Source organism: Cantharellus anzutake (genome assembly GCF_015039405.1).
Source record: "Cantharellus anzutake strain C23 chromosome Unknown EI90scaffold_68, whole genome shotgun sequence".
Taxonomy (NCBI): Eukaryota; Fungi; Basidiomycota; class Agaricomycetes; order Cantharellales; family Hydnaceae; genus Cantharellus; species Cantharellus anzutake.
In genome coordinates this window covers 153,973-177,057 of record NW_024067018.1, presented here as the reverse complement: position 1 = coordinate 177,057, position 23,085 = coordinate 153,973, and the positions used below count along the sequence as shown (strand labels likewise).

Here is a 23,085-nt window from a genome sequence, read left to right as displayed (position 1 = left end):
TGGTGCTCCCCTCATTCTGTTCTTCTTGAGGTACACTCATTGAGTGGGGGATATCTCGCTCAGTATGTTGCAGAGATGTTCTGAACACCGCCGGAGTCAGGATCGATGGAGCATTTGTTCACTCATTAAGCTAAGGAGAAAATATCGCTTCGAATGGGACATGTCAGCGAACGATCATCGCGACGTTGCGTTAATTGTTGCGATGCCTCGGTCCAAATACATCATTCCCGGGTTGAAAACTGCTGAATAGTCAGGTTGAAACTTATCTACATGTAAGGGTGCGTTATTAATAAGACACAAAAAGAGCGGGTCCATTGAACAAGGGAAGGGGCCCTCATAACTACAAAGGAGGGCCTGGATGTAAATTGCGTTTCAACCAATGCGGACCTGGATGATCTTTAGAGGAGCACTGGAGGATAAGTCTCCTAGTGCCCAGGTAAGGCGGAATCTTCATCTAGTATAGCTGCCACCATGCCGGTTCGCCTTCTACCTTTCGGGCAGGATTACATCATCTTTTGGGATTGTGGAACGCGTTACGTGAGGGAACTTGCCGACTGGAGACTCGTTTTTGGAAGTGCGGGTCAAGGTCACAGGGTAAGCCGGCATATATGGAAGTGGCGAATCGGACCCTCAAGGTCAGTGGAGCGGGCAGACATGCAGGAGACACCGGTGGCAGCTAACATCGAGGGCCACTAAAACCATCCAATTGTGCGCTGCTACTGTACGAGGGAAAGTAAAATATATATATAGGCATGGACTGATGCCTCTGGGTGATTGCTACGAACAGTTTGGGAGGGAAGACATGGAACTTGTATGTAAGTTGTACTGTAATCGCTTGAAATGCATGTCCTATTGAAGGATAAATTGAAAGACGATTTATTTGCTCCCTTGCTTCAAGTCGTGGTGGTGGTATTTCATTTTTAACTCCGCGTGCGTGCCGTAGGCATATGACGGAGCGACCAGTGGAATACAACACTAGTACCAATTGGAACAGAGTACACTTCCGCTCCTTCCTGTGGCAAGACATCTAGGGTGGCACAGATTGGATAAAGGGATCAGTGGACATAACCCTGCCACTGACTTATTGTGTATGAATTTCCAGGGGTTCAGCGGAGAAGCGGAGGAACAAAATTCCGAATTTTGACATGAAATTCCCGGTGACTCTCAAACAACACAAATACCACATGCCCCCTGCTCTGGTTAGGGCCCTCAATGACCATTTTTCATGTGCAGAACCGCTGTCACAATGGGCAAGGGAGAACCCTGGGAAAAGCTGCACGATTCTCTGTCTGACTTGCCTATAAAAAGAGGATTCCCTTGTCCTGGATGCAGCAGGCTGCCCCCTTGACTCCCCCTCATGATTCAGAGGATTAGCACTGTAGCAGCCCTCCAGCCATGTCAATCTGACATGGCTATGGCAAGAGCTTGCTTCGAGTGTTAAACCGCTCCGCATCAGAGGTGGGAGGGGATTGGATGCTTTTGGAGCCACTATAAATCCACCTTGTCAGCCGGGTCATGCCCACAGCCGGCAGCTTCACTTTAGACCCTCCTGGCGGATTGGAGGAAATTGACCCCAGATACAGTGGGGGTCAAGTTTTTCCACGACCTTTCAAGGCAGTCCATCGGCTGTCGCATCACTAATAAGTGCCGTACTCAATTGGCAACGACGACTCACATCCGAGTTTGGAGTTATGTCAGCGAAGTTCGAGGTGGACCCACTGGGGGACATTTGGTGGGCCTTGGAAGAGGGCTCTGAGCTGCGTACTTTCACTGCGGCTTGGAATATTTTAAAAACAAAATTTACTGATTTTCTTTTACATCTGGAACGCACACAGAAGGCACTCGCTGCGCCGCTGGGCCATTCCCCCCACCCGATCCGAACCCAAATGACCCAGCCCAGCCCAGTACACCCTCCCAGCCCGGCTCTCCTCCCTCCAGCGTTGCGTCGACACCAGGAAATGACGCGTCAGCCCCCTGCGACGCAATCTGTTCCTGGATTGACACGAACGGTTTTTGCCCAACCGACCCCACCTCCCACCACTCCACTGCGTCGTCCCCAAGAAACAACGCGCCCGCTTTTGCAGGCGCAGTCTGTTCTTGAATTGACGCGTTCGCCAGTGCCAACGCCGCCCCCAACGTCGACGCGTCTGGCCATCCCACCACCGATTCCATGGCATTCGCACCCGGTAGCCTGACCCCCCTCTCCCACCACCTCTCTGCGTCGTCCAACGACCCCACCACGACCGTGTCCGGCCGTCCCACCGTCGATTCCATGGCACTTGCGCCCGATCCAACAGCGCCCAGCCATTCCACCCCCAATCCGATGGAATTCGCGCCAGATTACGTGCCGTCCACCCCCCCCCCAACCGCGTCTGGCCCCCTCCCCACCTCTCCCTTCGACTTCAGCGCGCCCTGAAACCGCGCTGTTGTCGTCGTCGTCGTCGTCACCCTCACCCTCCCCACACCCTCCCACGCCAAATCTGGCGCGTCTATCGACTCCACTGTGTCCAGTACCACGACAGACGCATCCCGGCCCCCCCTCGGTCACGTCCACCATCGAAATGGGTGAGTCTGGCGCCCATCCAGCCACGCACGGACCCATTCCCGCTTCCCCTCCCAATCTCCGTGGCCTGCTGCATCCACCGGGTGAGCCACCACCCCGAGTCCACTGTCAGGGCCTTGTGGGCTGGACTGTGGGGGGCTGCTGTGCGGCCCATTGGAGTCTGGGGGCTGGGGCCCTCTTTTTTATATTTTTTATATTTTCTTAAAAATTTTCATAAATCCTCCGTCGTCATTTCGGGGCGTTGCTTCGGACCATTTATGGGGTTCTGGTGATCCAACATCCTAGCCTTGGCACCCTTAACTTAGCATCTGTCTGACTCAGACGGGTTTGGGGGAGGTCGACTCTGAGCACATCCCATTGCTACCAAACTTGTCACATATATTTACATGAACCCTAAAGGGAGAGAAGGAGAGCTGACTGTTTGTACATGCATAATCAATCACTCTCAAATGGTGTTGTGCAGGATAAGATGTCCTGGACAAGGGTTTGGGTCAAAACCAATGAAACCCATACCGATGGGATCGTGAAACAAACAGTTGGATGCTCGTTAGTATCGCAGCGACATCGTGGGTAGGTGACCAGCAATTCTGAAGCAAGCTCTCCGTTCGCATAAACCTTCGGGTGGAGCATATTTGGCAACGGTGGCGGGTTTGTTGGGATAGGACTCGTCGAACCTAAGCAGCTTGAATGTTCCATCGGCTACTTGGTAGCCTAAGTCCATTGTGCAGCACCCCAATAGTACTTAGCGGCTGCTGTAGCCTGTTAGAGTGAAGAAGGTCACCACCTGGGACCTGTCAGACTGCTCACGATTTGACCTATCGATTTGCTCAGCTGTATGGAATTGTCACAGAGTTGGCCGAGTTTATTGTGTGTGGTTCACTGTCATGGAAGTCTGGTGCCTCCTCGTTGATCACAAAAACAGGCCTACTGGCCAGTCATTCAAGGTCGAAGTATCTTCCGACGCTGATGTCGATGACTTGGCGAAGATGGTCAAGGCCAAGGCACCTCGTGTCCTTGGTGACATTGATGCATATGAGCTTGAAGTGTGGAGATTTACAAACTCACCAGCTAATTTCGTCGATAATGGTCATGAAGTGCTTGAGGAGCTAGTCAGCAAGGCATTCTCTAATATGGGGGTTAAAGAACTCCTTCCGAGGCAGGAAATAGCAGGCTTGAACATCTCAGCTGGAGAGGCACTGCTTGTCAAGTTGCCCGGTGCATCAACACTCATCCCGATAAGTAGACACCTGACTTTGTGTCAATTCCTATATTCCACTTCAAAAGTGAACTGAGCTTCCGAAGCTGTGCAACTTCTCTCGCTCAACTGTGTCGTTCTCCGAGTTGATGGGGAGCCGAATCCATTCTTCACGGTCAAGATTCTGAAGACCAAAAACGTCAGCACCCTCAAATGCTTGATCAAGGAGGAACAGTCCCCTCGCCTCAATTGCCTCAGAGCTTATCCTCAGCCAGGTCTGCCGACGTGTAGATGAGGACTCCCACGGAAGTCTCAAAGACATCGATCTCACACCATTGAAGTCGCTCCTACCGCTCTCGCAAGTGTTCCCTCATGTGGAAGGGGATCACCTGCACATCGTTGTTCAAGCACCAGCTAATGGCAAGTCTATTTCGGTCTTTCTCCACGTCACAGACAATCTCACCGTTGTTCAGAGAGCCTGGGTACTAATGATGCACGAGGAGAGACCAGATCCCTGCGTTGCGTGAAAGTGTGGCTTTTTTGTCATCCTTGATAAATAGCATTCAACAGGGTTTCAAAATGTCTTCTCGCACATCTTGACTGCATTGGCTCCCGCTGATTCAGCAAAGTCGTCAAATTACACGAAGTCCCAGATCATGTACTCCATCTATGACGGCCGCTACAAGGCAGACAAGCCCAGGACGAGCGTTGCACCTCTGGTTCAATTATTTCACCCTGCTTTTGGACATTTCTTGGACGATATGGAGAAGAGAGATGCTCCTCTCGACGACATTATTATTCCTGAAACAGTAGAATACATGAAAGCCGCAACGGCGATTTATAAAAATGAAAAGAAATGCCGAGAAGTGTTGGGACCACTTCTTTGCAACATCGTTCAAGTCAACATGCAAACGATTCAGAATTACGACAAAACGACTCCTGACGGCATCGTGGAATTGGAGACACATGGGTCACCCTTCATAATTCTCCTTCAGGAAGATAAAAATGAATTCAGAGATGGTGGTTCAAACCCATCGACCCAAGCAGGCTTGTCTGTGTGCCGTTGTTGGGCTCAGCCCAGGGTGTGCCCAATCCATTTCATTGCACTCAGATTGTTCATTTGTTTTTCCTTAGTATGCAATGCTTTGAAACGCTACCGCCTGTCCCACATTCCTCGTGGCCACCACAGGACTGTGGGTCACGATCCTCGGTGCTGTCATCACCGACGGTGTGATTGTCCAATGACTGACCGACTACACCTGGGTTGGATCAGACTCCGTTCTCAATGAACCGCACACCACCCACGTTGCATGAGCCTTCAATGCTCTACGGGCGAGTCTGAAGAAACTTGGGCCATATCATGAGGGTCCAGACATGGGCAATCTTCCCGATGATTTGCACTACTTTCCTTCAATTGCTGCTTACCCTGTTGGCAGTGGACGCGCTAACTTCAAATATGTTGGCTTCTTGGAAAACGGCCCCAACTGCATCACTCTTTGCACACGGATTGAGGCAATGCCACCTCAGGATATTGTTGTCAAATTTGCTGACCGCTATGGGGAGAGTGCACACCAAACACTTGCAGATCATAATTATGCACCGAAACTTCTCTATTGCGGATCACCACATCTCCATGAGCATGAACCATCCTATCAATCTATCATCATGATTGTCATGGAATATGTCGATGGCAAAGCAAAAAAATATGTCTGAAGGATTGGTGAAAAACGTACGATCAACTGTTGGGGAGGCCCTCAAAGTGTTGCATGAGAAGATTCTGGTGTTTGGAGATCTCCGTCTGCCAAATGTCATGATTGCAAAAAAAATCCTGTATGCAAAAATCGAAGTAGGAAATGCCTCATCCCCTCCGTTTACTTCCTCCATCGTCGTTTCGGGGCGTTGCTTCGGACCATCTATGGGGTTCTGGTGATCCAACATCCTAGCCTTGGCACCATCATCAACTCTCAACTTAGCATCTGTCTGACTCAGCTTGATGCGGGCTCGGGGGAGGTCGACTCTGAGCACATCGCATTGCTACCAAACTTGTCACATATATTTACATGAGCCCTAAGAGGAGAGGTGACTGTTTGTACATGCGAAAATATGTAATCAATCGCTCTCAAATGGTGTTGTACCAGGATAAGATGACCTGGACGAGGGTTTGGGTCAAAACTAATGAAAGATGGGATCGTGAAACTAACATCTGGATGCTTGTTAGTATCGCAGCGACATCGTGGGTAGGTGACCAGCGATTCTGAAGCAAAGCTCTCCGTTCGCATGGACATTCGGATGGAGCATATTTGACAATGGTGGCCGGGTTTGTTGGGATAGGCCTTGTCGAATTGAATGTTCCATCGGCTACTTGGTCCAAATATCACCGCATTCCATAACATGAGGTTGTCATTGCAAGGCCTGAGGTGTGACTGCCATGCACCATTGACGGCCCAAGTTCAAATACTGTACTCACATGACCAACTACCGCTTTGTCAAAATTAGCGTGACACAATTTTGCCGGATGATGAACCGCAAATGCATTTTAGTGCGTGACACCTGACCACATGACTAACCGACTGCGGCCGGAGTTCACCGAGATCAATGATACTTAATGAAACAATATCATAATAATAATAATGATTATTTTTCACTGCTAGTCATGCTTGGCAAGCATCAAAATTTAAAACATGTTTTCCACCTTGGGAAAAAGTCCCTCATCTACATATTGTCAGGGCACACCCACCTGACCCGGCTCCACCTGGCCCAACCTGACCCGGTACCCCGCTGCCCACCCTTCCTTGCCTCCTCCCCCTTTCCCTTCCTCCCTCCTCATCCTCCCCTCCTCACTTCCTCCTTATCTGTCAGGGTCGCATCCACGGTCGAGGCGGTCCGGGCGTAGCGTCCGGTGCTGAGGACCTCACGGGGGATGGATTGGGCATGCGTACTGGCAGCCCCGATGCGGGACGGCGATCCCTGGCCACTTAGACTGAAGTGGGAATGTTGAGTTATTATTAAAAGGGGAACTTGTCAGAGATCTGGAATTATTGTCAGAGGCTGGGATATTGTCGGTGTCGGAGATTGTGGCAGAGGTCTGTTGGAGCGTGCACGCGCGGATATGCGGGCGGAAATATGCGGCGCATCCGGAAGCGCTGTTCAAGGTTAGCAGAGTGGGATCGCGGCCTCAGCGACTCAGGTGGAGCGCTGTGCCCTGAGCTTGACGTTTGGGGGAGATCCCGTATTTACAAACTGACACTTACAGCGGACTTCAAACCAGACTTGTGGGCGGAGCGGACCTGTAGGAGGAGCGCGGACTCCGCGAGCACGGACTCAGAGGGGGGAAGCCCCCTTTGCAGAAGGAGAGACTCAGACCAGACAGGGGGGGTACTCTAGTTGATTTCAGACTGAGGTCCCCAAAAGTATTTACAAGGTATATAAATAGGCAAGAGGGAATATAGAAAGGCCGGTCAGTCCGGCGCGGTCCGGTGCGGAGATAAGTGGGGATTGTCAAACTAAATAAGGACAAGAGCCCGGGAACTGGAAAGGAGGAACAGATCACTAAACAATAAGTGGCAAGGGTTATTGATGAATAACTGAATGAGATCAATAACCTAGTGCCAATAAAGAGGGGATCAAATGCCGATATTGGCAGGGAAGCAAACAATAAATGGCACTCGGCAAGGAATGAATGATAAGCTGCCAAGTGACAAATGGCCAGAGGAAAAGCGGAGGTCAGCGCGCGGTGCCGATACAAGTCCGCAAATAAGCGGGGTCGGTGCGGTGCCGACACAAGTCCGCGAACAGAAGTTGATCTGCCAGCACTGTCACACAAGGACAGCATGAAGGCCAACAGAGGTACAGAGGGGAGTGGGAGTGTTGACCTGACCAGAGGTGTCAAGGGCAACCAGAAGTGGCCAGAAGGTGCAGAGATGGGCAGAGGGTGCGGAGTGGGCAGAGGGTGTGGAATGCACGGAAGCGGGGCATGGCTGTGACCACATAGCGGGAAGTGATGAGTGTGGTTCGGATGGAGACAAGGCAGGCATGACTGAATGCCGGGAGCACCAAGGGCTCAGGAACTGGAGGTAAGGTCGGAATACCGGCAGGGTCTAGGTTCTGATTACTGGCCAAGTCTCACGCAGTAAGGCAGGGGGCCAGACATGGGGTTGGGGGCTGGTTAGGATGGGTTTCGGGTCGGCGGATTCACCTATCGGCATTGGTTCGCCGCTGACGGAGCCCCGGGATTTGTCGGTCGTGACAGAACTAAGCTACTTACCTGAAGTGGGAATGTTGAGAAGAAGGTTACTTCTTCGGTTCCCACCCCAGGTGTGTTTATATACATGCGGCTTGGGTCACATGAGGTCCGCCACGTCACCCCGCATACAGCCGCAGTCACCCAGGTGTCCCCGTGGGGGATCCCGAGGGTGTATGCTGCACGCGCGCGCACTAGGTTGCACCCTAGAGCCATCCGGGGTCGTCCGGGGCTAGGCACGTCGTGTGTGTGTCGCGGGCGGGTCAATAATACATGGATATAAGGGAAAGGTCGTCCGTGTGAAGTAGAAATAGAAATAGAAATAGAAATGGAAATAGAAGGGGAAGTGGGAGAGGGATAGAGGGGGAAGGGGTATGAAGGAGGGGTGCAGGGTGGGAGAAGGGGAACCGGGTGAGGTGGGCCCAGGTGGAGGCGGGTCAGGCGGGTGTGCCCTGACATTATCCTACTTCTTCTTTATTTCTCTCTTTATTCTACATGGACAACTTTCTTTGTATCAATGTACCATTGACCCATCTGCAGCGCACCCACCATGCACCCGGACCAGGCACCTCGGACGACTTCCTGCTGTGCCCAGTACATGCACCTGCACCGGATGCCCTTGGGATCTCCCACGGAGATACCTGGGTGGTTACGGCTGCATGCAAGGGTGACGTGGCATCCATCATGTGATCTAAGCCGCATGTATATAAACATACCTGAAGTGGGAACTGAAGAAGTAGCCTTCTTCTCAACTTTCCACTTCAGGTAAGCAGTACAATATTTCTCCTTTAATGATAATAACAACTTTCCACTTCAGTCTAAGTGGCCAGGGACCACTGTCCCGCATCAGGCCTGTCAGTACGCATGCCTGATCCGCCCCCCGCCAGGCTCTCAGCCCCGGACGCTACACCCGGGCCCCCTCGACCCCGGACGAGTCCCTGACAGCAGAAGAAGGCTTCAACCTCATCTCCCCCACCTCCCCTGCCTCCCCTGCCATGGTGACAGAAGAACAGTACGATGACCTCCTAGCCCGGTTCCAGGAACTGCAGGCTATTGTGGAGAACCAAGTCCTTAACCATCCCCCACTCGCTCCTGCGTCTGCACCCGTGCCCACCCCTGCACCCACCCCTGCACCTGCTCCCAGACCCAAGCCACCTAAGGTCGCCGCCCCCCCCCACGCCCTTCTCGGGAGCCAGCGAGGATCTGGACCGTGTCATATCCATCCCTGGCCATCGACTTCCGGTCCCTCCGATCCCTCCGTTCCAACTCCGCTCCTCCCTCACTAACCTCGGAGCCCCCGTATTCCGCAATCCTCTCGGCGCCCCTCAATGGTCACCACCCCCTCATTTCAATTTATTACCTACGCCTCCCTAAGTACGGAGCCCCAAAGACTTCCGGACAGCTCCGACATCCGCTAGCGCACCCCCACCTCCGCTGGGCAATACACTCGCCTGCCCTGCAGAGCCCACCTTCGGGCCTATCCCTCCTTTCCGTTTCTGGGTTACCGCCTGCCTTTCCGCTAACCCCGTGAACCGACTCGTCGGTAATATTCAGTCGGCTAATGTTTAAACCCCGTTAGCTCCGCTCCGTTCGGCTCCACCAATTGCGGAACCGTCTCCGCTGTAACCATATATATATCCCACTTGTACATAGGTTACGCCCCAGTAGAAAAATCAACTAGAGTTACCCCCCCTAGGTTCTAATTGCCAGTCAGTAAGTTAGGGCACGGACGTGTCACTAGGCACAGCGCTCTTGGCAGAAGTCGCTGAGGCTGAAGCCCTCCGTTACGGAGACATCCCCTCGTCTCGAATCTGGTCTCTGACAGACCGTTTCAAAGCTGAATGTGGAATCTACTTCCACGTCCGCACGTCCGAGTTCCCCACCGCCCTCTCCCAGATTCTCTTTGTGTTGTCCTACATGAAGGGAGGACTGGCAGGAGCATGGGCAATGCAACGCACGATCTCACTGCTGACGGCAGGGTCCCCAGCACTCACCATGGATGAGTTCAACATGGAACTCGACAACATGTTCCAGGACCCAAATTGGGAAGCCACCACCCGGCAGAAGCTGGTGGCCATCCGACAGGGAAGTGACTCCATGGACAAGGTCATCCAGGAGTTCGAAATATTAGGGCCTGCCTCAAGACTGGGTGATGTAGGGCTGGTCGGCCACTTCAAGCAAGTGATCAATGCCCGGCTCCGCAAGAGCATTTACCATCTCCGCCCTATGCCCACCACCTGGGCTGAATGGAAACGCGAGGCTACCCTCCTCGACAACCAGTGGTGACGTTTCCAAGCCACCCAGCCACGAGCACCCCCACTTAGACTCCCACTCCCACCAACCAGGCCACCTCCAGCCACCACCCCCCCCTACACGTGGCCTACACCCACCACCTCGCGACCTACACCCGCACCCGCACCCCCAACCCCTGCAACCCATCCCACATCAGGAACAGGTCCACAACCAATGGACCTCGACCGATCAAGGACTGACCAAAGATGGAAGGGGTTGTGCTACAATTGCAACACCCCAGGCCATGTTGCACGAGAATGCCTGCACCCCAAGGTCCACCGAGTCCGATGCCTGCACCCGGAGGACCTATGAGCTTTAATGGAAGGGCTGAAGAGGCAGTTGGGTGAGGGACCAGAGGCAGAAGAGGGAGAGATGGGGCCAGACCCCCAGGAAGAGGATTTTCAGGAAGGCGACTAGTGAGGGATGCGTCCCGGCCGCCTGTAAAAGATAACCTGTGTAAATACCGCAACGTGCACGAGTCAACGCCACTGCAGAAATTTCATCGAGTTATCACAAAGAAAAAGAGGAAAAGCGCATCCTCCACCCACAGAAGTGAGAGACGCCCAGAGCTAACACCCGAAGTAGCTGTGTCTCCACCTTGTCATATCCGTGCATACCCGACCCCGACCCGACTTCCGGACCTCCACCCTCTTCACCTCCGGAGTCATAACCTACCGCTGCCTTTCCGATACTCACCTTCGGTCTCGGCAACACACCCCTCCTCTTACCTCTCCGACCCCTTCTCCGTCCGTTCCGATACTCATCTCGGACCGAACATCGCCCTACTCGCCACCCTTCCTACTACTCCGCTCCCCCCTCACCACACCTCCACCCTCCCGTCATCCCCTACGCTATCTCCGTCCGTTCCGATATCCACCTTCGGACCTGACTACTCTTCCTTACCTTCCCCTCTCTCATTCCTCCGCCACCCTTCCGCCAAGTTACGACCATCCACTGCTGTTCCGTACTTCACACTCGGACACCGTTCGTACCTTACTCCGAGCCTCCGTCATAGTCCATACCTCGGACTTTGACTCCACCTCGGTCTTAGTCCATTGCATTGGTGACCTCATACTACGTGAACACCATTGCCAATATTCCTCGGACTTCCAACCCCGCCTCCGTAACCTCCGTAAGCTCCGCAACCCCCGAGCTTCGCGGACCGCCTCCGGCACTCTCGCCGTTTGTAATGTATTTCTCGCAATTCCCCCTCATCCCTATTTGGACTACTGCTTCTTTCTATTCTAGCCAGTTAGTCATCACCCCCACTTCCCCTCATCCTCCTGCCCCTCTGGGCCTCGCCCACTCTACCTCCTTTCGGATGTATCACAGGTCTTGCCCTATGACCTTCGGTACCGCTCCGCTCCCTCTAACCCTTTGTTCCCGTTCAGACGTCTTCGTTCCGATTCGGTCACCCTTGTTTCTCCTTGTGCTTTTGCCCCTTCCTTATATATCGGCGCTTGTACATACTCGTCTGTTTTCAGTCCGAAATCGACTGGAATTCCCCCCCAAGAGACTTTCCCTCTGCTAGATCCGAAATTAGGGACCCCCAGGACAACCAGCAATGGCACAGCGCTCCACCTGAGTCGCTGAGGCCGAGGTCCTTCCATGCTAAGTCTCCGATTCCATTCCGGAGTCGTCCGAGTCCGCACGTTCTAACACACCTGCCATTTACGTCCTTTCCAAACAATCCCCCAGATCACTCAACCTCATGGTGACATTGACCGCCCTGACCTCCCTCGCCCCCGTATCAGTGTCAGCCCTCCTGGATTCAGGGGCCACCGGGAACTTCGTGAGCCCTGAGTTCGTCCGGAAGCACAGGCTCAAGACCACCCCGCTCCCACAGCCCATACCCGTCCGCAACGTCGATGGCACCCTGAACGAGAATGGGGCCATAACCGAAGAACTGGAGGCCCTCCTGACGTTCGGACGACATACAGAGCGGGCCCACTTTGCAGTTGCAAACCTGGGACGCCAATCCCTCATCATAGGGCACTCGTGGTTGCTGCATCACAACCCAGAGGTGGACTGGGCACGACAGAAGGTCGTCATGTCCTGCTGCCCATCCTCTTGCAGGGGGCCACGAGTGGGAGATGGCCAAGACCTCACGGTAGAGCCCGGAGACGGGATCTATGCTGCGATCATCCCCCTGGGGTGGGGACATGACCTGAGAGTGACCACGATGCCATCTCAGCGGATGGCCCAGGAGGCCCACGACCCGGGGGCAGAGCCTGTGCCGTTCGAGACGTTGGTACCAGAACACTACCAGGACTTCCGGGACGTGTTCTCTAAGGAAGCCTTTGACCAGCTACCCCCCTGAAAGCCCTGGGACCACACCATAGACCTGGTACCAGATGCGAAGCTACCCAGAGGAAAGACCTTCCCTCTCTTGCGACCCGAGCAGAAAGAACTGGACGAGTTCTTATGGGAGAACCTGCAGAACGGGCGTATACGCCTGTCCAAATCCCTGATGGGGGCGCCAGTCTTCTTTGTCAAAAAGAAGGACAGGTCATTGCGCTTAGTCCAAGACTATCAAAAACTGAATGAGATCACGGTCAAGAACTCGTACCCGCTCCCCCTCATCTCAGATGTTCTCACCTGCCTTCGCAACGCCAAGTACTTTTCGGCCCTGGACCTACGTTGGGGGTTCAACAACGTCCGGATCAAAGATGGGGACGAGTGGAAGGCAGCGTTCGCGACCAACCGGGGGTTATTTGAACCCATGGTGATGTTTTTCGGCCTGTGCAACTCCCCCGCATGTCAGGGCACACCCGCCTGACCCGGCCCCACCTAACCCGGTGCCCCACCATCTGCTCCTCCCGACCTCCCCCCTCTTCCCCTTTTACTCTTCCCTTTCTTCCTCCCCTTCTTTTCTCTTCTCTTTCCTCTTTATTCCTTTCTTATCACATGGATGACTTCCTTTGTATCAATGTACCATTGACCCAGCTGCAGTGTAACGCGCCCGGACCCAGACACACTGGATGACCCCCCGCATACCGGACACTCCTAGGACCTCTTATGGAGGTACCCGGATGGAGGTGGCTGTGTGCTTAGATGACGTGGCGCTTCCCACGTGGCCTTCAACCACATGTATATAAACACAGCCTAAGTGGGAACTGAGAAGCAACCTTCTTCTCACATTTCCCACTTTAGGCAAGTAGCTTACACTTCCTTGATAATAACAATAACACATTTCCCACTTTAGCCTGAGTGGCCAGGGACCCTTGTCTGCTTTGGGCCCATTGTTACACGCACCCGCATCATACCTACCGGACCCTCAGCCCCGGGCGATATACCCGGGCGCTCTCGACCCCGGGTTGGTCCCTGACAAGTAGGGCTCCGGAATCAGTTTCGGAGTTCCAGGAGCCCGGAGCGGAGGTCAGGATTGTATGGATATGACATTAGTCCATATTCCAACATCACCTCTGCCACCTTTGCTGCATCCCCCCTTCCCTTGGACAAGATTAGCATTGGAAAACAAGCCATGCTGCTGGCCTGACAGCAAGGCACTGTGCTATCATGCAACCTCCCACTGACCTGACACCACTTCCCAATGTGTCTGTACACCCATCAATCTACAGCATAGCTTGATGTAGTTAAAAGTCCATCAGTTGGACAAAAATAATCTTTGTCCTTGTCTTATATATCAACAGTTGGTCATCAATCATGTAAAGTACATCAGCAAAGTCTGGTCACAGATCTCCGAAATGTGAATCAGATCTAATTCAATTTTAATTCAGTTTAGGGTACCCTGTTATAGAGTGTGTAATTATCTGGAAGTGGAGAAGGGACTCAGGAAGGAGGGACCTTGGCCTCAGCAACTCAAGTGGAGTGCTGTGCCACTGCTTTGTTGTCTAAGGTGGTCCTAAATTTCAGGTTAGCAGGGGGAGTCTCTTGGGGGGACAATCCAGTCGATTCTGGTTCTCTAGTCATCGACTCTAGATGTCGATTTCAGACTAGGGGTACAGGAAACTATGTACAGAGTGTATATATATAATGAGTGGAGTCGGAGGACAAAGGGAACTGGAAGGAGACAAAGGGGGACTGGATGAGGGAACAACCCCAAGGTCAAGGGTTGGAACTCTATGGTGCTTCCCAAAAGGGCAAGGCCAAGAGGAGAAGGAGTGGAGTGGATTGTGGGGAATGACAGCTGACTAATGTGGAAAGGAAGCAGCCATCTAAATAAGGAAGAGGCAACAAGAGGATTAAATGACACCATACAGTAGAGACTGCAGGGTCCGGAGTTGGAAGTCTAAGTCCGGAATATTGGCAAGACATAATAAATGAAATGCAATAAGGAATACAAGGAGATAAGTCCAGAGTGGAGATGTGACTGAAGTTCTGGAGGTGGAGGTGTGATGGGGTTCCAGTACAGGAGTCCAGAGCCGGAGGTGTGAAGCATCACAAGCTCTGGTCTGGAAGGTATGAGGTTGGGATCAGACATGGAGTAAACCGGAGTTGGACCATCGTAGTGTTGGACATTAGGGACGTTCACAGCACTCACAACTCGGGCAAAACTAAGTCACAAGAATGCCAAAACTCACCACTCTTGTGCAACAGTTTTCAAAGACTTTTGAGTAAGTTTTGAGTGTAGCAAAAGGGCGTTCACAGCAACAGGTTCAAAACACTGTCATAACAGACCCAGAGAATCAACCTGTAAGTCCGTTGGCCTTGGAGCACATGAATGTATTATGTAACAACTATGCAGTCCGATGCCAGCAGTCCGCGAACGCGAGCGCTTGATCCAGGCTGCACTGAACCATGCTTCTCACCTCCAGACCAGATACCACCACCACCAGCGTCGCCTTTTGTTACAGACAGAGACATCTAGCCAGCTTGACCTCTTATCTCTTAGCAACTCTGAGTCTGACAACAGCTCCGACACCTCATCTGATAGCAGCAGCTCATCATCTGATTCCACTTCCAGTTCCTCCAGCGCTTCCAGTTCCAGCCAAGCTTCCGGCACTCAGGCTACTTCTTCACATCACTCCTTAGCCGACTCTGACTCTGAGTCCAACCAAGCTGAGGTCCGGGCCATCATGCAAAGAAATCACACACGGTCAATGCGCCACGTTTGGTACTTTCTATCTAGGTTGGCCACTACACGTGTTTTATTTCCACATGAAGTTATCAAGTGTAGCCAGCTAGCGCTTGTGCTGGACTGTTACAAAGCCGATGATCCACGAAGATTTCGGCACAACCTGCGCGTCTCACCCCACACGTTCGATTTAATGCTTCGCTTAATTGAAGACCATCCTACCTTCCTGAACAATTCTACAGCAGAACAAGTGCCTGTCTCCTACCAGCTGGCAATTGCATTATACCGCTTTGGTAGGTTTGGTAATGGTGGGTCTGTTGAGGCAGTTTCCCAGTGGGCAGGTTGTAGTGTGGGGACTGTTGTCAAAGCCACGCAGCATGTCATAGCAGCGGTCTTGCCACTTCATGGTCAGGCTATCCATTGGCCAACCACGGAAGAGAAGCAAGAAGCCTCACAATGGGTTGAGCGAGTCTCTTGTCGAGCATGGCAGCCTGGATACTGTATGGTAGATGGTACACTTATCCCCCTTCATGCCAAGCCTGGCCATTATGGGGAACAGTTTTTTGACCGCAAGTCAAATTATTCCCTCAGCCTTGTGGTATGTTCTGCATTTGTAGGTACTGGTCAAGACTGACTTCTAGACTAGTTAATCACGCTGCCCAACCTCCGCATAATCGACTATGTCCTTGGCCCTCCTGGAAGTGTCCATGACTCAACTGCCTTTAAGGAGTCGTGTGCATGGAAAGAATCAAATCATCTGTTCCATAGTGGAGAGTGGCTCTGGGCCGACTCTGCCTTTGGCCTGACCCCTTGGTGTATAGTCCCATATAAGAAACCTCAGTCCCTCATACCTGCTAATCGTCAATTTAACTACCATTTGTCATCGGTAAGTTGACAAGTGGCTACAGAATTTTTGTTATTTATGATGTGGGAACTTTAGGTCCGCATTCGCTCTGAACATGCAATTGGCTTCTTAAAAGGCCGATTCCAATCACTCCGAGGCCTTCGGCAACAAATCAACAGTGAACGTGACTACTGATTGGCATTGGCATGGGTACGTACTTGCCTTATCATCCATTCACTTGTGTCCCAGGTTGAGGATTTTGAGTTGGAGGAAGAATTTGCACACTGGGTTGCCGAGGGTTTACATGGCCATGATGAACAGCAGGATGAAGGGGAAGTGGAAGGTTTTACTTGGATGTCAGCTGAACCTCCGCCCCCTGGTGAATTGGAAGCTCAGTGTAAGCGCCGTCATATTCAGGAGGCGCTGTTCCATGAACTTTATATGTAGAAACTATGTTTACTAATCCATGAACTAGAATGGGTGTGTGGTTTGGGAGGATCCTGAGCCTAGCCCATCATTGGTGAAGTTGGCTTGCAGCGTGCCAGAGGGTGGCAGCTGAGCAAGATAGGGGGGCACAAGTGGAGCCAACCCCATCTGTTGTGCTTGGATGCTGTACTTCAGCATCTTCCGCTCATGTTTCTGATCTTCATGTCGTTGGAGGGCATCAATGCGGGCCATGCGTTGTAAGTGAAACTGGTCCGCCTCTCGGCGGGTCTGCTCTTGGTCACGGAGATTTGCTTCACTGAAATCAGCAAGAACATCACGTCGTCCCTTTCCATTACGGCTAATTCCTCCAGCATTGTGAGTCAAACCAACTAGTGTAGGGGTCGGAGTTGGAGAATTGGATGTAGGTGTCATTGGAGTTGGCAAACCATGGCTCCCTAGCTGAGCTGTGCTTAGGACATTTGGTTTGACCTCGAGTTTGAATTCTGGTGGGACAAGTTCCAGTTTGGGTTCTGATGACAGTTCATTAGTGAGAAAAATAGGGGAATCCAGACCGCGAGCAGCAGTGGGGGTGGGTCCTAGTAGCCAAATTAGTAGTGCCGGCATAGAACAAGGAATACTAGTCTTGCTAACCTTGATGATTGACCTTGTGTTGGTGTCCACAGTGGCCACACCCAATACCTCAGGAGATTCTTGTGCACCGACTGCATGTGTCAGTCTCGGAGCCGCTTGCTCAAACTCAGCGACCAATGCAGCCATACCAACAGCAGAGTTTGATATCATTCCAATTGAGTGCTTTGGTAAATTATGCCACATGCCATCAAGATCATCAAACCAAGGGAATTTTGCTCGGATATCCTCTAATACCAATCAAAGACCAGCATGGCATCAGTGATAGATGAATACATTACCTCGCAAATTGGCATGGATTTCTTCACACTCCTCTTCAGACTTCACACCCTGACCAGTTTCACTGAGGAGTTTGATATATTTCTTGTACTGACTTTCCAGCCTACCCAGTGGATCATCAGCATATCAGCAGCATGCCAATTGACCATCACTCACCAACTTATTCTACCCTGTATAGCTGTAGTGTATTGGTTCAGAGCTGCAACATAGAATTCACGCTCTGCCTCTTCCTCGTGGTCCCAGATTGTCAGGGCACACCCGCCTGACCCGGCCCCACCCGGCCCACTTCACCCGGTACCCCGCCACCCAGTCTTCCCCTACCTCCTTCCCCCTTCCTCTTTCTTTCTTCCTCCATTCCACTCTCTCTTTACTTATCTCACCTTCTTTTCTCTTTATTCTACACGGACGACCTTTCCTTGTATCAATGTACCATTGACCCACCTGCAGCGCGCTCACAACATGACCAGCCCGGGCGCCTCGGGCGACCCCCACCATGTCCAGCTTGCGCGTTCACAGCGGACGCCCTCAGGATCCCCCACGGGGACACCCGGGTGACTATGGCTGTATGCGAGGATGATGTGGCACCCGTCATGTGACCTAAGCCGCATGTATATAAACATACCTGAAGTGGGAACCGAAGAAGTAGCCTTCTTCTCACCCTTTTCCACTTCAGGTAAGTAACATAGTATTCCCTTCTAATAATAATAACACCCTTTTCCACTTCAGTCTAAGTGGCCAGGGACTGCCTCCTGAGCCGGGCCCGCCAGTACGCACGCCCACTCCACACCCCGCGAGGCTTCTAGTGTCGGGCGTCTCACCCGGGCCTCCTCTACCCCGGATGCGTCCCTGACACAGATGTCCTTTGCAATAGCTGCCCAATAGTCTTTCTTCTTCTCACCATTAGAAATCTGGGGTAGAATAAGATGTTTGGAAGGTATGAGCAAGCAGAGTCACCTTCAGTCGGCCCTTGGCCTTCGCAGTTTGGATAGAATCACCACTCAGTTTCAACCTCACATTTGGATTCTCAAGCAGGTATGATACGAGACAGTCAGTCCAGTGGGGGTTCTCAAGCCACTGAACGCGATGGGTTGCAGGAGGCTTAGTGGGGGGTTCAGCCTGGTTGCCAGTGTTCAGCTTTGATAAACGGCTGGAACGCTTCGAAACTGGCGCAAGTTCTGGGTCCAGAGCAGCAGGCTGCTTTGGTCCCATAGTTGGTCGGAGGAAATGAGTGTGGAGTGCCGTAGTAACGAGTGTGGCAGGTGGGGATGTTGTGCAGTGTGATTCTGGTGGCAGGAACTGTACAGTTACATCAGAAACAAACAGATGAATACAGGACGGGATTAAGACTCTTTAAAACCGAGTTGTGAAAACAGGCAGTTGTGGTTTTCACAGTCTTGCGGCCTCGGAGCCGCAACTCAAAAACACCCTCTTGTGGCACACTTTTCAAAACACACCCGACTTTTGAGCCACTTGTGAGTTCGAGTTTTGGCATAGTTTTGGCAGAGTTTTCCAGCTGTGAACGTCCCTATTGTGTTGGAGCCAGAGGTAGGGTGGGCTCTCAATGTCAGAGACCAGGTTTGAGACAAAGGGAAGTCTCCGTGGCAGAGGGCTTCGGCCTCAGCGACTTATGCCAAGAGCGCTGTGCCTAGTAACATGTCCATGCCCTAACTTACTAACTGGCAACCAGAACCGAAAGGGGGTAACTCTAGTCGATTTTATTACTGAAGTGTAACCTATGTACAAGTTGGATATATATATGGTTACAGCGAAGACGGGTCCACAAATGGTGGAGCCAAACGGAGCGGAGCTAACGGGGTTAAACATTAGCTGACTGAATATTACCGACGAGTCGGGTTGTGGGGTTAACGGAAAGGCAGGCGATAACCCAGAAACGGAAAGGAGGGGTAGGCCCAAAGGTGGGCTCTGCAGGGCAGGTGAGTGTATTGCCCAGCGGAGGTGGGAGTGTGCTAGCGGACGTCGGAGCTGTCCGGAACTCTTTGGGGCTCCGTACTTAGGGAGGCGTAATTGAAAGGAGGGGGTGGTGACCATCGAGGGGTACCAAGGGGATTGCGGAATACAGGAGCTCCAAGGTTAGTGAAGAAGGAGTGGAGGTAGACCAGAGGGATCGGAGGTACCGGAAGTCGTTGGCCGGGGATGGATATGACAAATACCACATAAGTCTTATTTAATCTCATACCTCCATCTAATCAGGGCTAACAAATGCTGGTAGTGGGCAACGGCCACAAAGGGCCCATGTGAAATTAGCCACATGTGCACGACACGTGACCTGCATTCTCGTACATACAAAGGGAAAGCATGAAAGTTACTAGTACAATGAAGAAAAAGAGTAACAGACGATGTAAAAAAGTTCGAAAAGAAGAGATGGCAAAGGAGGAGTATCAGAGAGGAGGGAGACAAGAAAAAAAGCTAGGAGCTGGAGCAGATGGGAATGTAGTTGAGAATCGCAGTATTGGCAGCAGCAAATTGGGAATAGAGTAATATGCAGGTGGCAGCAGCGGCAGCGGGTCAAAAGCATGAGCCCGGAAAAGCAAGCAGCAAATTGGATCTCACTCACCAGGGGAGCACGAGATACCAGGCAATAGGGAGAGGGGAAAGGGGAGCCGTCAGGGCCCCTTTATAGGCATGACTTAGGTAGTATGAAACCTCTCCTCAACAGTGAAAGTTCAGTATGTACCTCCACTGAATGGTCCACTTCGTGCATCTGTGCCGAAAACATTCAGCATACGACTGAGGGTTCAGGCTAAGTTGCATGATAAATCACGAGAAAACCGCGATCGGTGAGGGAAGGCATGTGAATGCAAAAGCAGTCGCGACTGGGTGCAGCCGGGCAGACTGCTAACCTGTGATTATGCCACCATCAAGAGACACAGCCACAGCCACACACAATGTCATGTACAGTTCCTCACACTAGCTCAGTGCCACCTGACAGCAAAGAGTCATTCCAGGGTAAAAATGAACAAGCTTTGGGAAAGGTATGCAACTGATATGCGCTTTCAGGTTGGGTATGGTGGAAGGTTGCCAGTGAGGGCAGTGAAAAGGAAAGCGAGTATTTCCATGGTGATTTGTGCGTCCACTCTCCCTGGTATACTGGAGGTTGTAGTTGAGCATTCCTTAGTGTCTACTGGATGGACAACTCCAAGTTAGGTGAGGACCTGGACTTTGCCAACACCCTGGTGCAGAAAGCGGGGAAGGGAAAAATAACCCATATTGGGCCCAAACTACCACCTGTAAGTAATTAGAGTTAATCCTGCAGTGCTCAGAGTTGACATTGTGTCTCGTCCAGTTCAATGAGGAGGTAAGAACTATGACATGTCTCATTGGTTCTCACCTGCTCATGCTATCAACAGAAAGTGACCCTGGAGGTCTACTGGGATGCTACTATCCCAGCCATTGCTAATGGGATTTCGGAGGAACTCCACCAACACCTCCTGTAAGTCTCAAGCACATTGCTGAGGTCTAGCGTCTGCAGTGCTGGCCCTTTTATTAAAATTTCCCTTCTTCCTTGCAGTTCATCTTTGAAAGTCTACCCTCACGAGCTGATCCGGCTCAAAGGGATCACTGTTGTTAGGCCTTCTGTGGACATAAAGCATATGTTCTTGTTTTCTGCATCGCATAGGATGAAGCCCTTAAATAGATTCATGTCCTGTGATAAATTCTGTTTTTGACGAAGCTGCCTTCTCTGCAGCTGCAGCCGGGGATGTTGTTCCCGATTTTTATGAGGGTTGGTTTTGCCTGTAAGTAACCCCAAGCCTACTGGAGTAATGAAGGGATTTTATGTGATTTTCATAGCCGTTTCTTCCAAGAAGGGCTCGATGGGTTCTATGTAAGCGTGCATCCATGTTATCCCAACATCTTACCAATCTATCACTTAGTCCCTTCAGAACCTGTGTGAAATTTTCCCACCATGTAGCAAACCCTGGGATGCTAACTCCCAGCCTCTCAAATTTTGCTGCAAAGAGGTTATTCCACACTGGTTTACATTGATGGGTAGCGATCATTGCCAGCTACCCTCCCAATCGTACACCCTCACTGATGTCCTTCAGTCCATCCTGCGTGAGGGATGTGCTGAAGCCTACAAGGACCTGGATTTTGGGGAGCATCCCAACATTCACCAGATCGCAAGGGTTGCTTGCAGCGACCTCAAACTCTTTGGTGCACCCAATGGACAGGATTGGGACTTGAAAAAAGAGTTGCAAGTGTTCCACCTGAAGAAAAGGTGTATTTTGTTGGCAGTGGATGAATTGGAGAAGCTGGCGAATCTGGGGGAAAATTTGGAGAATGCAGCAAGTGCCTTTCTAGGAGGGACTTATGATGCATTCGTTCAACCGTTGGAACCTGGGGAATCTGGGGTCTACATCAAACACCAGTGTCCTTCACCTGGTTGTGGCAGGCTATTTTGATGGGTGTGTGTGTAATTCATATTCCTTTTCCATTCTTGCTAAAAAAAACCTATTTATTGTTGGACCCTTATATTATACGTTGGCTTCTGAAGCCCACTTGCTCAAACTCACCTCCCAATTTCCATACTTTTCACCTCCCCTCCAGCCATTAATTCCCGCTCTCCATAGCAGGTCCTACGTTTTTTTCTCCCCCTCTCACCATTTCACTGCTTATCATGTTCCACATGCAGCGCTTCCACTCATCTTATTCCTTTATTAGTTTTGTCTCATCATATTATTAGTCTGGCTACTTATACTGCTGTTGTCATATCCCGGAATCCCGACCCTGCGCACTCCCACCACATCACACCTTCCTAACAACTTCACCATCCCCTACACCATGCCTCCCCACTCTCCAAGTCACCTTCCCTCCTGACTGTCTCAGCTCCGGTCTGGTTGTGGCACACCGAACCTTGGCTACTCCCATCCCGGAACCCCGGTCCCGAGTCGGGACATTCGGAGACCCCAGATTTGCTCCAATATCCTGACGGACCTCCGACATCCCGTGACATGCCCTTAAACCATTCCTCCACCCACTTCATTTATTGGAGTCACCCAACATCCTTCGGATACGCAACTCCGCTTTCGGAGCTACCCGCATCCTTTGGTGATCTCCCTCACGTTACCACTTATTAGTCATCTTCCATTCTTAGCACGACTACCTTCTTACTACCATTCAGTCGGCTAACCCCCCCTTACCCATTTGTCCTCCCCATTCATTTTCCAGCCTTCAACTCCGCCCTCCTTGGCCCGACACCTCGGTTCCCCGTTTTCGATATCATCCGGAACCTTTCGGTACCTCTCGGTATCATTCGGTACCTTTCGGTGTTTTCCCCATTTTGTCATTTCGGGCTTTGACTAAAAGTCCTCCCCATCCTCCTTTATAAATATACGTAGGTTAGAACCTGTAGTTCCTTAGTTCTAATCTCGACTAAAATGCCACCCAAAGTCCCTCTGAGTGATTCCTGTCCCTGTTCTACAAGACACCTCAGACATAAGAAATACAAGGACTAACTGAGACGTAACGGAGGCACAGCGCTCCCTCCGAGTCGCTGAGGCCGCGTCCTTCTTAGAGCCTCTTGTACCATCCAGCAGAACTG

The 23,085-nt window shown here is 51.7% G+C and overlaps 5 protein-coding genes across 5 annotated transcripts; 2 read left to right on the top strand and 3 right to left on the bottom strand.

Moving 5' to 3' along the window:
• Positions 1–1,175: 1,175 nt before the first annotated feature.
• Positions 1,176–2,256, bottom strand: EI90DRAFT_3292442 (uncharacterized protein). The gene is made up of 2 exons (XM_039067334.1): positions 2,018–2,256; positions 1,176–1,966 (listed from the first exon to the last, which is right to left on the bottom strand). The coding sequence occupies exons 1-2, from the start codon at positions 2,153–2,155 to the stop codon at positions 1,610–1,612; spliced, it is 495 nt and encodes a 164-aa protein (XP_038911039.1). The 5' UTR covers positions 2,156–2,256; the 3' UTR covers positions 1,176–1,609.
• A 1,191-nt stretch (positions 2,257–3,447) lies between these two features.
• EI90DRAFT_3130658 (uncharacterized protein) lies at positions 3,448–5,471 on the top strand (the record flags this gene model as incomplete). The annotated part of the gene is made up of 7 exons (XM_039064325.1): positions 3,448–3,802; positions 3,866–3,957; positions 4,034–4,240; positions 4,319–4,813; positions 4,870–4,891; positions 4,948–4,986; positions 5,074–5,471. 7 exons carry the CDS (start codon positions 3,448–3,450, stop codon positions 5,469–5,471), a joined length of 1,608 nt encoding a protein of 535 aa, XP_038911038.1.
• Positions 5,472–16,643: 11,172 nt separating this feature from the next.
• EI90DRAFT_3157680 (uncharacterized protein) lies at positions 16,644–18,799 on the bottom strand (the record flags this gene model as incomplete). The annotated part of the gene is made up of 5 exons (XM_039066129.1): positions 18,480–18,799; positions 18,344–18,433; positions 17,682–17,755; positions 17,528–17,628; positions 16,644–17,476 (listed from the first exon to the last, which is right to left on the bottom strand). Exons 1-5 carry the CDS (start codon positions 18,732–18,734, stop codon positions 16,644–16,646), a joined length of 1,353 nt encoding a protein of 450 aa, XP_038911037.1. The 5' UTR covers positions 18,735–18,799.
• A 1,632-nt stretch (positions 18,800–20,431) lies between these two features.
• Positions 20,432–21,946, top strand: EI90DRAFT_3019956 (uncharacterized protein; the record flags this gene model as incomplete). Its single annotated transcript, XM_039057432.1, has 9 exons — positions 20,432–20,518; positions 20,544–20,610; positions 20,691–20,773; positions 20,830–20,841; positions 20,894–20,976; positions 21,055–21,109; positions 21,232–21,280; positions 21,336–21,369; positions 21,457–21,946. 9 exons carry the CDS (start codon positions 20,432–20,434, stop codon positions 21,944–21,946), a joined length of 960 nt encoding a protein of 319 aa, XP_038911036.1.
• Positions 21,947–22,308: 362 nt separating this feature from the next.
• On the bottom strand, positions 22,309–22,831 carry EI90DRAFT_3019955 (uncharacterized protein; the record flags this gene model as incomplete). Its single annotated transcript, XM_039057431.1, has 2 exons — positions 22,309–22,521; positions 22,685–22,831. 2 exons carry the CDS (start codon positions 22,829–22,831, stop codon positions 22,309–22,311), a joined length of 360 nt encoding a protein of 119 aa, XP_038911035.1.
• Between the last annotated feature and the right edge of the window lie 254 nt (positions 22,832–23,085).